Source organism: Stegodyphus dumicola, chromosome 8 (genome assembly GCF_044657685.1).
Source record: "Stegodyphus dumicola isolate Sdum_Otavi_A_Nest chromosome 8, ASM4465768v1".
NCBI classification, from domain to species: domain Eukaryota; kingdom Metazoa; phylum Arthropoda; class Arachnida; order Araneae; family Eresidae; genus Stegodyphus; species Stegodyphus dumicola.
This window is the reverse complement of record NC_140775.1, coordinates 8,654,961-8,673,583: the sequence shown is the minus strand read 5'-3', so window position 1 is coordinate 8,673,583 and position 18,623 is coordinate 8,654,961. Positions and strand designations below refer to the sequence as shown.

The following is an 18,623-nucleotide window of genomic DNA, read 5'->3' as shown; positions in this document are numbered from 1 at the left end:
TTCCCTTCTTTCTGTATACTGCTAGTTCCCGATTAACAATGGAAGGAATAATCAGGTTATATTTAAACCGTATTTTGCTTAAAAAGAGGTAAATATATTTATTGTGAAATGGTGAAAAGATAACTGTTACAAAGCTCTAGCATAAAACAAAACTGTCCCACCCCCCAAATGCTGTGTACGATAACAACGTTGATAGGAGATGATATCGTAATAGTTGGAGTTGCTTTTATCCCAAAAAGTATGTAATCTTTAATTCACAACACTTTACTAGTTATATCTTTGATCAAACACACAAAGTATTTTAAAATACAGTAAATAATCAAATAAGTTGATTAAACAAATAAAACGTAGAAAACACGCAAAGTCCATATCCTGCTTTGCCAGAAAATAAAAATCCAAATCCTGCTTTGTCAAGTAATGGTAAAACACGAAAGAAACTACTTACATATTTACCATGAACATCAAGAAGCACTGTGATATATTGTACAAGATCCTTTAACAACACTTTCTATTGTAGGGTTGTAATTAAGTAATTCTTGAATAGCTCTGTAAGGTGAATTCCTGATGCTTTCGAAAAATTATGAGTGTTGATTAATACCTGTTTATGTATTGTCTGGATATGTAGGTCATTATGAATTGGGGAATTTCTGACAAATCATGGAGCATTTACTATGAATCTGAGGATATTATTTTGAAGTATTGTACATTTACATTTAATTATTTTGTTTTGTTAGCTGTAGCCCATACAGGGGACGCGCAATGGCAAACTGTACATTTAGTTGATCAATGTTAAACGAATTTCGCAATCTGCGCATGCCCAGAGGAGAATTTGATGCAATTTTAAAAGAGGATAAATACGGTATATGGTTGATATTCTGTTATCTAGACGTAAACAGTTCGGGTTTTTAAAACTTGTTAGTTTATAAGTTGTTTCATTATTTAGAGTGTAAATACCGATTGTAAATTAGCAAATTTTCGTTTAAGAAGAATTGTAAAACAGGAAACATTGCAAGATATATTAGCTGAATGTTTATTGATTATACTTCTGAGGAATAAAAGTAATCGAGTATTTGCTACACGTTTCATTCGTATATATTTTAACAAATTAAAGAATAAATCCAGTTTAAATTACTGAATTAAAGTCAAAGAATTTGTTATGAATAACTGATATTAAATGACCAAAGTAAGCCAAACTGAAATGTACGATAAGATCATGATCATAACTTCCAGATTGAATTCTTTACTCACTGCTTGCTACAAGCTATAATTTGTTCTTTAATACAAAGATGTAATGTTTTGTTTAATCCATAAAATTCTAACTTGCAATGAAGTTTTATTTTTCAAATGAAACAATTTTAACCATGCTTCCTTCGAATGTGTTTTCGTTTATCTTATTTTGTTTTATGTTAAAAATTTAATTTTGCAACACACTAAAAATAAAATCCTTTTATCAGAAGACATAATGACTGTATGAATACTAATAATATATATAAATGAAGAAACAAATGAAGCTAATTTTAACCACTAATATCATTCCCTGTTTTTAATCCCCTTTTGTTTATTTATGCATTCTGTTTTGATACACCTTAACTGAAATTGGAACTAACAACTCGATGTCTTTAAAATAATTAATATCACTAAAATTTTACAGTGTGTTAAAATAAATTATAATCAGTTAATTAATAAATCATTATCTAATTAGGTTCATTATGGAATCTCTAGAAAATCAATTTTTTTCCTGTTCTTTTCAGGTTAAGTTTAGAAAAATATTTATTGCAATTAAATTCATCAAGTTTATCTATTTTAGATTCGTTTTCTTTCTTCGTTTTCTGAGAAAAAAATCCATTCAGTAGAAATTATTCCATAAATGAGTTTTTACAATGTTTTACAGAAACATATTTTATAATGACTATTTTAGAATCATCTTTACACGACAGTGTTATTTACAGTCTTCTTTGCATTTATATGCTGAACTAATTTTGATATATACAAAAGATATCCATAGTATGAAATTTAATAGTTATTTTCCCACTACTTAACCATAAATAAACTTTTCCTACTACTATTATTAAAAATTGTCTTTTGAATTAAAAAGTTACAGAAAGAAATGTATCTTGATTAAATACGTTTTGGTTCGGTTTAGTTGATTATGGCAGAGCACGCTAGGGCTATATAGCCTAAGGGGACGGACGCCATCATGTAGGACTTTTTAAGGGAAACTAGTTCGTATATACGTTACGCATGGGGAAAAGCACGAAAACGCCCATGCAACTAGCCCGTTCCCCTGGAATCGAACCGAGGTCGGAATTACCAGTGTTCAACGATTTTACAGCTGCTGATGGGCGTTTGATTAAATGAACATAGTAAACAAAAACAGTTCCTTCAGATAAAACCATGATTAGTAACTCATAATTGAAAAATCTGTTGGTTATCATTAAAATAAAAATTATTAAATAATATAATTAACAACATTATTAAATGTTACGCTTAAAATAAACGCTATTAATTAATAAAATGTAATTAAAATAAACACTGTCAATAAAACTTTATATTTAAAATTAATTCTATTTTAATTAAATAATTTATTATCAAATGATTAAACAAATGATTACGTGTTTATCGTGAAAGGGAAAATAGGAAATTTAATATCAATTGCAGCATAAAGTTATGTATTTTCGAGAAATATATAAAATGTCAAGATAAAATTTAAATCGCGGATTCAGCACTTAAAATATCCAATCTTCAAAACAAGTTGAAAAATAATCTCCAAAAAGATAGTCCAGCGCAATACATAAACATCAAAATTCTCTTCAGTAAAACACTAAAGAAACGATTACATAAAAGAGTTGTAACTTAAAAATAAGTGAGTAAAAAGAATGATTCTCTTAGTGTTTCGGATAAATAAAATAAATTATTACCTCTAAACCAAAAGTGTATAAAAAACCCTAAGAACGAACATAAAACGTATTAAAAATTATAATTATCAGCAGTTTTAAAGAGAATTTTATAAAGAAAATGTAAATTACTACTGAGTTAATGAAAATAATAACAGCATCAAAATTCATAGTAGCAGTAAATATATCTAAATGTAAGATAAAGAGCTTAATAAATTTAAAAAACTTTCATGTCTTCATAAAAATATGTCACCAACACTTTTCCGTTAAAATTTGTAAATGATATCTCCGAAAATTGTTTTCAATAAAAACAATTTAGTGACCTGCTGTAAGTGATTAAAATGTTTAAAATATAGCATTCAGTATATTTCGTGGAAGAATTTATGATAAACTTCAAAGGGATAATTATTAAAAATTTACTTTTGGACAATAAATAATGAAAATAATAATTTTGCAAAATGTTAACGTATTAAATAATTACAAATGCTAAGCAAACAAATCCCCATAAAAGTTTAACTAATTAATTAAAATTTCTTAAAGAATAGTAACACTCAGCGGAGCTTCTAGTATTTCATGTATCCGTAATCTTAGGAAAGATTGGAGGAAAACTTATAAGTTTTCCTCTGCGCCAGTATGTTGTTAATATTTTCAGAATTAAAATGTAATGAATGGTATTAAATGCAATTAAAGTGTAATTAAAAAATATAAATGGTTGCATTATCTGCAAGCGTAAATAAAAGCTAAAACTAATGCTTTAGCTTCCTGACATGAAAGGGAAAATTCTCGTTGAAAAAGAAAGTTTGTCTCAAATAAAATATACATGAATTAACTTCTTCGTTGGTAGTTGATTTTCAGCCAGAAAAATCAATAAAGTCTGCGTAGACCGTGCGTTCAACATGAATGAATTCGTTCATTACTGTAAAGGTTTAGCATGGGATTAAAAAAGTAAGCTCTGATTTTATTCAAAATGAGCAATATAAGCTTAAAGAAATAAATTTGGGTACAAAACAAAGAATTATAAACCATAGAAAAAAATTAAGAATGAAAAATGTAAATATTTATTTCATTGAACAAAAATACGAAGCTGATGAAAAAGAATTTTTTTTCTAATGGATGACAGTTGCCTATTCAGCAATGGGCATTCTACGCCCAGAAGTGGTGGCCATTTTATTGTGGAGGCACCTAATAGTCCGTCACCATTGCATCCTATAAGGAAACGGGCAGTCAAAACCATGCCTTCTCTGGGATTCAAACTCGGGCCCTTCGGTAACTCAGTAGGCTCCTCTAATCGCTATAGCGTCTGGAAGGCTCAAAGAGAGGCCTAAAAAGGTAAGCACAGTGTGAAAATGTACGTGAATGAAATGTGTTCTGCATGCAACTGGAATAGTGTCTGTTAAATCATTTAATTCAAATGCATCTAGCAGCTTCTGCAATCAATCTGAATGTCTTTTACAAATGCTGTCCAAGCCATAGTAATGAATCTGACTCGTAGTTAAGATTATAACACCAAATGAAGAAAGATAACAACTTTCAACGAAATAGACATGGAATGAAGTAAAGATAAAAACGGCCAAGTCTTCATTCTAAGTCTCGGAGTGAAGTCATTCCAATTTTCAGGAATAGGTGATGTAGGTAATAAAGACATAAAATGAAGTACCTGAAGATTAGAAAAACCAAAAATGCTTGGGAATAAAATCAGGCTCATCCCAGGCCCAGGCATAGGCAGCAGTCTAATGCAAGGCGTCTACCGTATTTTTCTCAGGGGTGATGACATGTTGATGGAGCAGCAGGGGTAAGATATTAAATACTATATTGTATCGTCTAGTGCGAAGCATGGGATGCGACAATTGAATATTTATATGTTAAAACTGATAATTTTTTAAGGATTGGATTGCTTCTAAAATTTTACCAGTCAATGTTTATTTTTGCTAGCTAAATTAACTTTATTTGTTGGCTAGATCTTTGCTTGAATTGTGAAGCGACTATTCGCTAAGTTCAAACTGTATCAGTGACAAGGCGTAGGAAGGGTGAAAAGACTGTTTTATTCAGCTCAAAGAAAGAATTACCGTCATAAGTTCTGGTGCTTACAAACGAAGCCAATACTTTAGTACTTTTAATTTTACTTTGCAATCATGCTCACATAAGATATTTTGTTTTTGCATTATTATTTCATTACAACTTGTTGTATTACAACTTGTGTTCAAAACCATTAAATTCTTCAAAAGAAAAGACTATTCTATTATGAACATTTCGGCAAAGTTCCAGGACATCCAGTAAAATAGTGTCAAGTATATTTTTCAGTATATATATTTTCAAATCTATATTTTCATTGAGGTAACGACTTGAGAAGCTCAGCATGATCAGGGTACATTGATTACTGATTTATAATTTTGATAAGCTGCAACAATTTACAACGTGCTTTGACACAGATGACAACTGAGGGCACCATGAGATAACCAACAATCTCATATTAATGCTGATGACCATAGAATCGTGCAGTTTACTGGATCTCATTTCTGAAGTGATAATAAACAATGCTTTCATTTTTACAGTTTACTTTTCACAAGAGACTTATAGTGAAGCATAATTCACCCTACCAATATTTTTGATAATTCCGGTATTGGCAGTTGCAACAAAGAAAAATGTATTAGCGCATGAAGTTGGTTTAAAAAAATTTCAATTCTCAACAGCAAATTTACATTTTTAAATAATTAAATAAAGGCATATTTTGGTTTGAAATATTAATATTTTTTGTATTTGGTACCCATAACACTAATCTCCCAAGCAGTCGAAAATGCTGGACTCAGGGCTGAGTTCAATTGAGATTTGTTAATTTACGTCCGCTTAATCCAGTTTGTATGACCAGAAATCGTCTCACCAGATTAGAAAGTCAACAATAATGTTATTCGGACATTTTTTGGACATGGCCTGTCGCTAAGACATGAAATACTCGATCCCTGGTATTTGGGTCCCCACTCTTTGTTTGTTTCCTTTTTTTTTCTAACCCTTTTCGCGCATGGTGTACTTCGGATAGCTTGTCCAATAACGGCTGTACTTTATCAACCGGATATCCTAATTAATCAGATAAACTCTAATTACAATATGAGATTATTGTATTTAGATGCACTATAGCTAGATTCATTTTTTCCTGCCTTTGTTGTACGCGGTGCATTTCGGGTAGATCGCCCAATAACTGCTTTACTTTCTTGACCAGGTATCACAATTAATCAGGTAAAATCTAATCGCAAGATGAGATTATTATAATTTAATGCATTATAACTAATTAAAACAGCATTTATGGCTCTCCGTCATGATTTAGTTACAATGCATTATTGTGTATGAATACGGTTATATATTATATAACATAGTATTGTTACTCTATTGTAACTGTATCAATTGATATAATTATGTATGTTAAAAAAAGATAGATGAAGAAACAGGTGACAGGTGATGGAGAACTGGGGATCCTGGCGTGTACCAGAGGTAAACAGGTTCATGCCCCTCGTCCTCCGCTATCCAATGTTTATCGAAGAATTAATGGAATTGGGTGAGAAACATGGCCTTACAGAGGCTAGGTGGCTGTACAATAGCTACATATTTGGGAACATCAAAAGACTGTTGCCCTAATTATCTCTATGCGGTGCAAAATGGAAAACGTTTCCAAAACTTTCTGCTTTTCTGCTTGTTTGTAATAGGCGAAATGGAAACAGGAAGCATTTAATTGTGAGATGGTGGGACAGAAGAGTCACTTAAACACTGAAAATAAAATGTCTCACTTCGAGTAATGCGAGTTTTGGCATGACAATGCATCGAAACATCGTGCCTCGAAGAAACAAAGACATCATTGCTAGTTTCATTACTTCATTACTTCCAAGACTTATCGTTCAAGACATTATATCCACCCATCAAAGGCGTTGCTCCAGTTTTGGCTTACAAAGTAACTGAAACCCACCATGGAAGGGCTTCTACAAGTTCTTCGCAAGTGTTCTCTGGAAGACTATATTGAATTTGAGAGCAGAATTCATGGAGTGCCTGCTATGAAGAGGTTGCTAACGAGCTCTGAGCTGGCGGACCATGACATTTCAGGTGTATAGCATGGTAATGAAGATTCGGTGAGTTTAGAGGCTAAGATAACAGCCGCGCGCGATTCATCAGCATGTTCTTCAAACCTCCGCAACACAATTCTGGAATGTGAAACTGTTTGAAGAGTCCACTTCCAGTGGGCAGGGTAAAAACTATGAAAGGTTGTAATTGGTGAAAAGTGATGTTCAAGTAGTTTCGACTTCTTTTATTTGCAATTAGTCAGAGAATGTTACTTCTGTACACTTTGATATAATCTTTTACAAGCAGTGCTCAGATCCGAGGTGAAGGATCGCCATTTTGATTACGCATGAGGTATTCATACTGAATTATAGATGGTATTAATTATTATTTAACTAAAATATTTTTATAAAGCATTCGTAAGCATAATGCAAACACTGAATAAGTAAAAAATGTAGAAGAGAACAGTTTTGAAGGGGACGGAGAACTAAAGTATGTCACACAAGGTTTTAAAGTTATTTTAGTTTTACCTAGTTTACTTTTTATTAGAGCAGAATAAAAAAAGCGATTTTTCTAATAGTTATACAAAAGAAATACAATAGTATAAAACTCCTTGTCAACCGATAAATATATTCCAATATTAATTTATTACTCTAGCTACAAGAAATTCTCCCCGCCCTGCTGCCAAATACGTGTTCAAACCCATTTGTGGACAATGGCTGAACCAATCGGTCATTTAGCAGTCTTTTAAAAAAACATTACTTTAAATGCATTGCTGAGGTAGACTGATATGTGTATGGAAATAGAAAGGACAGTACACGCATATCCAAACTTTACCAACAGTCAAACCCGCATCCTTAGTTTCTAGCTACAGTCGGCGTCTGTTAAGTACTACACTATTCAGGGCGGCTGACTGCAAGGCCTGCATTAGATGGATTATACAACTTAAACGAGGCTAATGCCTTATGTAGATCCTAATTCTGATCTAGGTAACTGCAGGGGATAAAGCTCGAGCTTCTTGACTCCCCTTCCACTGGACTCTTGAAAGAGGTTTTGCATCAACATGAATTACGTTTGATTTCTAACTCTCACAAACCTTATCATATTGTCAGAATTCTGAAACTGCGCTCAACAACGTACACGTACAGTTTCCATCAACTACGCTGCCATCCTGCGCGACAAGCAAACCTGCCATCCTATTAGAACGGAATTTTAGATTATTTATTCTAGAGATTAATACAAGGAAATGCTTTTATTAATTAATCGCAGTCAAAGCGAAAAGTCAGTTTTTATAAAACTCTCGAAATATCCCTTTTTAAAAAATCTGGAAGCTCAGCAAATCAGATTACTTGATATTATAATTTTAAATTGACATGTCTTGCATTTAATACACATAAGACGTTTAAGTACACTATCCTTTATTTAGCACAGATTTATTAAAGAATCTAAGTTAGAGTAAGAAGGAAATTTTTATTTAAAAAGTTAAAGAGTTTGCTTAACTCAAATAGAATACAAATCAAAATTAAGTCTTCACAAACATTAAAATTGAAGCATCGTAGAAAAGAACTTACAAGAGACTCATATATAAGTTTTAAATACCTTCAGGTTGACCTATTAAGCAATAATATCAGGAGTATATTCCAAAAAAGAAGGTTACATGGCTAAAAAGGGAAATCTTAGACTCAAGTACAATTAATGCAAGTACAAAATCTTTTTAAGACTTCTAAATCAAAACTTAGATAGAATCCTCTCTGGGCATTATATCGTTTGGCGCTGGTTTGTTTGTTGCCGAGTTTCATTAAGGAAAAGTGACACTAATTTTTTCTAACATAAATATTGTTTGGAAGATGTAATGAAAGATTAAAAAAGATGACAATATTTAAATAGAAGTAAAATACTCTCTTATAATTAAGTTCAATTATTTATTTTAGAGAAAGAAACCAAATCAACGTCACCTGCTGTTTCCGAGACTTCGACGGATGCCACAACGACGACGAAGCCGCTCCCGGAAACCACGATTACGGAAAGCACAACCATGGAAAACACTTCATCTACAGAGACAAACGAAACAAGTAATACTGATCCTCCAAAATTGTTTGTAGATGTGAACCGAAGTGTGGATGAAAAATTATTTCCTCAAGAAAATCCAACTGGAAGAAAGTTATTATCAACTTTTAGCTGGCCGAAAACTATTGACGAAGAAGAAGACAAAGATGACACAGACTTGAGTATTCTATACTTCAAGCGAAACTCGTTGCTAAATCGAATGCCACACTCAAATATACCTCGAAGAAGTTAAGTAGCGCTGCAAAAAAGAGCAAAAAATTTTAAAACCACATCTTGGAAACAAGATATAATGTTACACTTACAGAATTCTTGGTATAACAGTATTTTCTATACATATAGTTAATCTAAATGCTATAAAATATCAGTTGTTTTAAGAAAAGCTATTAAAAGTTTGTTGCAAAAGTACTTTGAACACAAACAAAATTTATATAGAATTAAATGTAGCTTACAATTCAATATTTTTGGCTACATCTAATGATCTGTAAATAAGTTTAAAACTGTAAAAATTTAAATTCTAGAGCAGGAACTTTCATATTTTTGTTTTTTCTATGACCCAGATTAAATTTTTCAAAACCGCCTTCTCTTGAACGAAGACATTAATTTGTCATAAATTGCCGCTTATTTACGATAAATTTTCGAGGCTTAGTAAAACATAAATAAGTATCTTAAAAAAGAATAGAGGTAAAACTCATTGTCCAATTTTTCATATCGCGGTTGAAATCCCAAAACGCTTGCCTAATCTATAACCTGATATCTGCAATCAAAAATTCAAATGTATTTTATTAATAAATCTATGTATTTACTTGAAATAAAGCGAATTAGAAAATTATGAAGCACAATGTGGCAACAAACATTTGTTATCTATACATATTATTATTAGAGTGCTGACTTTTATTTTAGAATAATTGATTATAAGTTAGCTAGGAAAGCTCATGTTAATAAATATTAAAGTGTGAGGTCTGGAAATATTTTGTTTTTGGCAAGGTATGATTTTGCTCGCCCACTGAAAACAACAGCACCTGCTTCAGACGTTGAAACTGGAAATTAATTTTAAAAAAAGAGAGAATATCTTGTGATATTTTTAATATAAAAGCATTATACAAAGAATATATTACTAGTTATATAAACTTTGAATATGTAAAAAGGCAGAAAATGTCAAATTTGAAAATATTTACATCACCCTCAAGATTTTTGCGTTACTTACTATGAGAATTCCTGTTCTAGAGCCCATACTTCCCTCAGTTCTATAATGATTATTTTTTAACATATTTATCATTGTCAATATATTTTTTATTAACGGCACAATAATGTGTTCTTGACGTAAATAGGTTACCTAAAATGATTAGGCAGAAAAAAGACTCTGCATTTAAATTTGGGAACATTGCCATGTTTTATATCATTTATCAAATATTTGTAATTTTTGATTTCGTTTTGGGAAATTTAAAATATGTGTTAGGCGATTTGAGAAAATTTTAAAATATTTAAGTACAAGTGTAATTTATTATTTGTATAGTTTCACTGATTTTTTTATTATTTGATTGCTGTGTTTGTTTGATGAAAATTTTCTTTTTTTTTTTTTTTTTTTGTGTGTGTGTTAATATAAGTTATAAAAATGATAAAAAATTTTAAAGTTTTTTTTAAAATTATTTTTCTTTTAAAAACAAACCTACATTTCAATCATTTCATAATGCATATCAAATTGCTTCTAAGCAGCAAACTAAGTTGCTATACAACATAAATTAATCTAAACATCTTGAAAAATATGAAAGTATAATACACTTTCCTTAATGTGTAGACACGTATTCAATCAACACCAATATTATCATTCAAATCTCTCTCCCTGTCTGAAAATAACAGTCCCGACGAACGTGCACTTGGATTGTTGTGAAACAAATAAATTCGCAAGCAGGAATTAAATGGCTAATAAGCTACTATCCCTGGCGACGGAAGGTACTAGTATCACCTGAAACTTAATTACCTTGATCGTCGATACATATCTTGATCTAAGTAAAAAGCCTGGATACAACAGTCAAGCTTAATTTACAAACTGATAATCAACTTCTTCCAACAGAGGGCTCTACCAAATATCTAGGAATCGTCTTGGATAAGCAGCTGACTTCAAAGAACATGTCATATATGCATTAAACAAAGCAAATGTCGTCTATATTGTCATATACAATATGATATGTCGAAGATATGAAAAGTAAAGAGAACTCTATACATTTCCCTTTTTGATGTTTTTACATCTAATGGTTCTGTGAGACTAAAGGTGCATCCAAGAGATAATAAGAGGTTTTGTAAACAATAACAACATTTATTTACAAGAAAATATACGAGAATTTCAATCAATTAAATATATATTATTAGGCATCCCTGCCTTCCACGTCCTACACCTTTAGTATCCTGCCTTCCACTGACTATTGGGACAAACACAGCGCCCTCTAGTCAGAATGACTCTGGAAATATGTAATACTCCCCACCTGAACTCACTTGAGTTCACTTACCATTGAATTTTAACTAAATTTACATTCAACAATCATTTAAAATTATAAGAATAAAATATAAGTAGCATATTATATCAAATACAAAACTTCAAAATTATTCAGTCACTTGACATACAAAAACAAATTACACTTTTAACTTCCAAAGAAAAAATGTTCAAATATCAAGCCTTAAAATATAAGCACAATTAAACTATTTTTAATACACAGATAGAACATTAACATGTTGCAACTCAATTAAACTAACACAATTAAGGATTAATTTCCAAATTATACACAAGTTGTACTGAGCGTTTTATTTGTCCTTTAGGAGTCTGAATAAGAAGAGAACGAACTTTTCCATCTCTTCCTGGATATAGCTCTAAGATTTTTCCCATCATCCACATATTTCTGGGATAACGCTCATCATTAATCAAAACAATATCATTCACTTTAAATGAAACTATTTTACCTGGTTGTGGAGAAATATAAGCTGATCTTAGATTAAGTAAATATTCCTTTCTCCACCTTTGAATCACTTTCCAGAAGTGATTCAAAAGTGTTTGCTGATATTTATATTTCTTTACCAAAGAATTCCTATTAACATTTAAATTTTCATTTTTATGTTTTATTACAGGTAAAGACATCAATCTTTTACCAATAAGAAAATGAGATGGGCTGAGTAGAGAGGGTTCTGAGGGTTCGTTGTACAGATACGTGATAGGCCTGGAATTAACCAGAACTTCAATTTCTGAAAAAACAGTTTCCAATTCCTTCAAAGAGAGAGGGGATCGTCCAACAATTTTCTTTAAACAGGTTTTAACCGTTTGTATCTGTCTTTCCCAGAAACCTCCCCACCATGGACTTTTTCAACTATAAAATTCCAAACTATACCTTTAGAAGCAAACAAATTTTTAACTTGATCATTATCTATCTGATTCCACCATTTTTTCAATTCACTATTTGCTTTTTTAAAAGCTTTGGTGTTATCAGAATATATAGTGGAACATAATCCTCGACGAGAAACAAATCGTCGGAATCCTAACAAAAAAGAATCAGCACTTATGTTAAGAACTACTTCTAAGTGGATACCTCTTGTCACTGCACAACTGAATATAAGTAAATAACACTTTGAATTAAAATCACGAACAAAAAATGGTCCGGCAAAATCCACACCGCATATATCAAATGGAGGATGCTCTTGAATTCTATCAGGCGGTAAAGGGGCAACCACCTGTATTCCAGATTTCACTTTGAATCGTCTACAAATCAGACAGTTATTTAACACTTTTTTCACAAAATGACGACCCTTAACAATCCAGAATTGTTCTCGTAAATGTGTTAAAGTTGCAACACCTAAACGGCACATTTTAGTATGAGAATCACAGATAAGTAGTTCAACAAATTTATCATTAGATGGAAGAATCGAAGGATGTCTGGCTCGCATATCGTTACTTGAAAACTGTAAACGTCCCTTTAAACAAAGTAAGTTATTATCATCAAGTTCAGGATTCAAATTAAATATGCGTGAACTCTTATCGATAGTTCCTTTAGAAAGAAGTTGGGTAACTTCTGTACTATAATGCTTGAATTGAGTAGCTTTGATCCAAAAACGCAAAGCTTCCTCGAGTTCTAGAACACATATAGGTCCATTTAATTTTGTAGAATTAGGTTTAGAATTGTGCACAAACCTTTTAATCCAAGCAGTAACACGCAGTAATCTATTTAATTCGCTGAAGTCATTAACGTCCAGTAACGATGACGTAGGTAAGTTTCCATTAGCTGAAATGGTTACCATGGAATTAACCAGTGCAGTCCGTCGCTCTTTCACTATAACGCGTTCCTCACAGATGTCATTAAAATGATGTAGCGATTCTTGAAGAGGCCACGAGTAAAGCTGTTTAGACAACCAAACAGGGCCTGACCACCACAGAGAACTTGTAAGAATCCTCCTAGCCGATTCTCCTCTAGTAGTAAGGTCTGCGGGATTATCGGAGCCACTGCAATGGTTCCAACACTCTGGTAGAGTCAGCGACTGCACTTGAGCTACTTTGTTGGCGACAAATGGTTTCCATTGTTTAGAAGATCCTTTCAACCAATGAAGGACGATTTGAAAGTCGCTCCAGAAGAAAATTTGTTTCACGAAATTAGGAAATAGACCTTGTAAATAATTTCCTAAACGTGCAGCGAGGAGTGCTGCCATTAACTCTAATCTTGCAAGAGTCAAAGTTTTTAAAGGAGCAACCTTACTTTTTGACATTATAAAGCTCACTTTGATTTGGCCATTGTAATTCACGTACCTTAGGAACGCAACAGCCCCATATGCCTTGGGACTGGCGTCACAAAACACACGAAGAGAAACTTCACTTATTTCTACACTCTCAAAAAACCTTCTTTCAATAGAAACTGATTCAAGTTCACAAAGTTCAGAACACTAGGTTCTCCATTTATTATGTAGGTCACTTGGCAAAACTTCATCCCATTGTAGACCACGTTCCCACATCTCTTGCAGAGGAATTTTCACAGTGATTACAAAGGGACTAATCAGTCCCCATGGATAAAATATCTTTGAAATAACTCTCAAAATGTGACGCTTGGTGATTCTAGCATCAATGGAATCCCTAACATCTCTTAAATCTAATTTAATTTTATCCTCAATCGGATCCCACTTTAATCCCAAGAAACCTGTTCCTTGCCCGAAGTTAGTATTTTCCTCATATCCGTTTTCATTCCAAAGTTTATACAATTCCGGACAATTAGTTTTTTATTTCCTCAAATGAAATCCCGCTGCTTTTAATATCTCTATTGTCGTAGACGTCAAATGATAAGCATCTTGAACGGTATTGGCTCCACAGCAGAGATCATCAACATAAAGAAAAGAATTTAACATGTCATAACATTTTGGATGATGTTCCTTAAATTTCTTAATAAGAAATTTCAAAACGCAAGCCAAGGAAAATGGCGAAGTAGTTAAACCGAATGGGAGACGATTTAAATGGAGAGTTTCGGTTGAATCGCCTACCTCTTCGGGAAACCACAAAAATTTAAGGTATTTTCTATCTTCCTCCGCAATCTCTATCATAAGAAAAGCTTTCTCTAAATCTCCGCAAAATGCAACTTGATATCCTCGAAATTTAAGAATTATGTACAATAAATTTGCATAAAGATTTACTCCCGATTCTAGAGACTCATTAAGAGATTTATTATTTTCATTAGCCTTACTGCTACAGTCATAAACAATTCTAACTCGAATTGTTTCCTTGTCATCCCTAATTACCGCTCTGTGGGGCATATAATATCCTGAATTTTTATCTTCATTAACACATTTTTCACAATCTGACATTCTAACTGATCCGATATAATTTGTTTATACTGGTCATAAATTTCTTGATTTTTATTTAGTTTGTGCTTTAACGAATCAAAACGCTTTTTCGCAACCTCATAATTAGAATTCAACCCAACTGCAGGTCCCAAGTTTTCCTTCCACATCAATCTACAAACGTACCTTTCCCCATTAAATTCCAAAAAATTTTCAAATTTTTCAATCAATTGATTGTCCCATTCAGAAAAGTTTTGTTTGTCTGACTGAAATTCTTCTATTTCCCAAAATTTTTTCAAATCGCACAAAATGGAAAAAGAGTCCATGACTAAACATACATTTTCATAATTATTAGTCAATTTATTACTTCCTTCCACTCCCGCTAGTAACCAGCCGAAACAAGAATTTGTCGCAGTAATGTTTTCATTTAACTTTACTCTCTCGTCATAAACAACATCCCAAAATGAATCGCATCCGATAAGTATTTCCGTCTGACAGTCGCCAGAAAATGAATCAGCCAAAGGTAAACCTCTTTTCTTCAACGCATTGCGAATAGATACATCAGGAATTTTCAAGGACAAATTAGATATATATTCCGTTATGACAGCTTCTAACTCGTACGATTTCGAACTTTGATCCCTATTGCGCAACGTCAATGAAACGATACCGTATTCCTTCTCACGTGACATTTTGTCTCCGAAAGCAAAAATAGCTATTCTTTCGTAGCGTATTGGCTTTAATTTTAATGCTTTAACTAATCGAGATGAAATAAAACTTCGATGACTACCATTCTCTAAAATAACATTAGTTAAGACTGAATTTTCATCCGAACAGGCTAAAACTGTACATGTTTGTAAAAAGGGCTTATTTTTGGTACATATATTACTATGAGACACAGAAATATTCTCGGCGTTTTTATTAGATTTAGATTATGAGTCATTCAAAACAGTTTCGCTTTCCACTTGCTTCTCCCAACCTCTCATCGTAACATTAACGGGTTTATTTTTTCTACACACTGACTCATGATGAAAATTGCTTAAACAATTTTTACACGATATTTTTGCCCTACATACGTGAGACATGTGATATTTTTTAAAACAACACCAGAATCTAGCTTCAGTCCTTAGCTTATTTATTTTTTTTTCTGCATCCAATTTTTTATAACTTACGGAATCGTGATGACCGTCACAGAATAAACAAACATTTTTTATTTGTGTATTTAACGCTGAAGCGGTTGATATATTTTTAGGCTTTGAATAGTTTATCCGATAAGTTTGACCACTTTGATAATTTTGGGAAAAGGATCGTTTCGTTTCGTAACTTTTTAGGGGGCTCATCACAGTTTCGGCAATTTCCCTAGATTCGACTTCATTCCTCAAAAACGTAATAATTTCCGAAACCTCACAATTCACTTTCCTGTTTCGTTTTCGGTGAAAATCTAACACCAAATCTTGTGGTAGCAACTTCAATAAAATTGGATTCAATAAATGCCCATATGAACCCTCCGTTACATTTAATGAACGCAAATTTCTTATATTAACTTCTATTTCATCGTATAATTTACGCAAACCCTTAACATTAGACGAACATCTCACGGGTTCTAAGCTTAATAATTTAGTCATGTAAGAATTCATAATAGAATCAGTTCTACCATATCTTTGTTTTAAAAGCTCAAGACATGAGTCATAGTTTTCCTCATTTAATTCAAAACCCGCAACAACGTTATATGCAGGACCAGAAAGAAGAGATTTTAAATATTGGAATTTTTCAATTTTCGTAAGTGAACTGTTTGAACCGATTGCACTATCAAAACAGTTTAAGAATTCCATAAATTTGCCAGAATCACCAGAGAATCGCGAAATTTCTAACTTTGGTAATTTTAAAGCCGTAGCGGTGTTTTCCGAAACTTTAGATGTATTAAGAACTGAAGAAGTCCGCTGAACATTTTCTGCTGCTAATTCTTTAATTTTGCTCTTTAGTTTAATCTTAGCGAACAATATTTTGTCATCATATTCTTCCGAAGCTTTTAATTCAATTTAAAATATTTCCGGATCGGCTATGAGTGCTTCCACCTCTAAATCATGGCTTTTCAAGATCTGCTCTTTCGTTTCTAATAGCTCCAGTAGTTCTGATAATGAACTTACGTCTTCGACAGCTTCATCGAGCTTCTGCACTCTTTTAACTAGTTTAGTAACACTAGCGCGAACGTTACTTCTTTTTTCAATTATTTTCGAAAGCTTATCCATATTAACTCCGAATTTGTGAGTTCAAAAGATCTTACCTCCACAGTCCAGTACGCAATGTTACGTATCCAAAAGCGTACGTAAAGTATCCAAACCTCTCAGAGCTATAATCCAGTCATGATGACTAATTACTTCCGATATTCCACATTCGCGGACAAGATGCACCAATTTTGCATCTAATGGTTCTGTGAGACTAAAGGTGCAAGAGATAATAAGAGGTTTTGTAAGCAATAACAACATTTATTTACAAGAAAATATACGAGAATTTCAATCAATTAAAGATATATTATTAGGCATCCCTGCCTTCCACGTCCTACACCTTTAGAATCCTGCCTGCCACTGACTATTGGGACGAACACAGCGCCCTCTAGTCAGAATGACTCTGGAAATATGTAATAGATGTGTTCAATATTGTTTTGTGGGGCAACAGTTTGGGCCACAGCACCCGAAAGCTACAGTAAAAAATCTGATATGTACACCACATGACGGAATATTAAATTATACGCATTTTTCTTGCATTTTTTAAAACTTATTGGATCGAATTAAATTTACTTGGTCGATAGTGCATAAACCACAATAGAATAAATGCACTCTTTAAAATTCACTATATCTGCTTACTATAGCGACACTCTGGCCCTAGGTTCACTTAACAGCGTTCCATTCCATTCATTTTTCAACTCAGAAAGCACAACATTTATATAATTCTTAAGAATTATCTAATCATTGCCACATGTTCCATTCAAATACTATAATAAATCTAAAACGATGCATAAAAGAAATTAAGCAAACAACAACAAACAAAAAAGAAGCAGTTTTTCACAGACGATTCAGTTAATTCAGTTTTCACTTCGCGACAAGGCAAAAATACGTAAAACCTCAAAATATGTGTTAAAAATTATGAAGTAAATCTTAAACACTTATTTCCTCGAATAAATTCCAGAATGGATTAAGCATGATTTAATTCGCAATAATAAAATAAGGCGTTATTGTTGTTCTTGCGAAGCTTACTTTCTCAAGATTGGTAACAAATTTATTAGTCTTCTGTTTCAGATGTAAACAAACATGGCCGCCATGGCAAAAATAAGTAGGCTTAGCTGCACTTATTTTTACAACTTTTAAATTGTTTATAATTCTAAAAATATTGCATGCAGATTTACTGAAGGCAAAAAACCTAAACCCGAAGATAAGAACAACATAATTCAATCATTTTAAAGCAAAAAATGCATAATTTACAAACATATAAGAATAAAGAAACTGAGATTACTGAGCCGAGTAACAGAGTGGATATATATATACATATGTTTATATACTTTTGGTACGGCCGATTATAACCTAAATAGGAGGTGCATATCTACATATTATAGCAATCCTGGATAGACTGAACTGGACTATAGTTAGAATGGACATCTTAAAGACCGTCCAGTCTAACAGACAGGCTGACTTTCATACGCTCATCGTCTCAATTGACATTAAAAGGGCATATTTTAAATTCAAAAAAGGCATATTTTAATTGGAAAAGGAAAGCTCATGTAGCTGAAAGCAAAAATGGAAAGTGGCCCTAAAACCTCATTTTAAGAAC

General features: G+C 32.4%; 1 protein-coding gene across 3 annotated transcripts in view; it reads left to right on the top strand.

Annotated features, from left to right (window-relative positions):
* Window positions 1-10,063, top strand: part of LOC118182308 (uncharacterized) — a 54,564-nt gene extending 44,501 nt beyond the window's left edge. For all 3 annotated transcript variants that reach the window (XM_085821557.1, XM_035351644.2, XM_035351646.2), the window contains one exon: window positions 8,867-10,063. In XM_085821557.1, the coding sequence (XP_085677683.1) occupies window positions 8,867-9,234 (368 nt within the window). In that variant the 3' untranslated portion in view covers window positions 9,235-10,063. The remainder of the gene's footprint in view (window positions 1-8,866) is intronic.
* The last annotated feature ends 8,560 nt before the right edge of the window (window positions 10,064-18,623 follow it).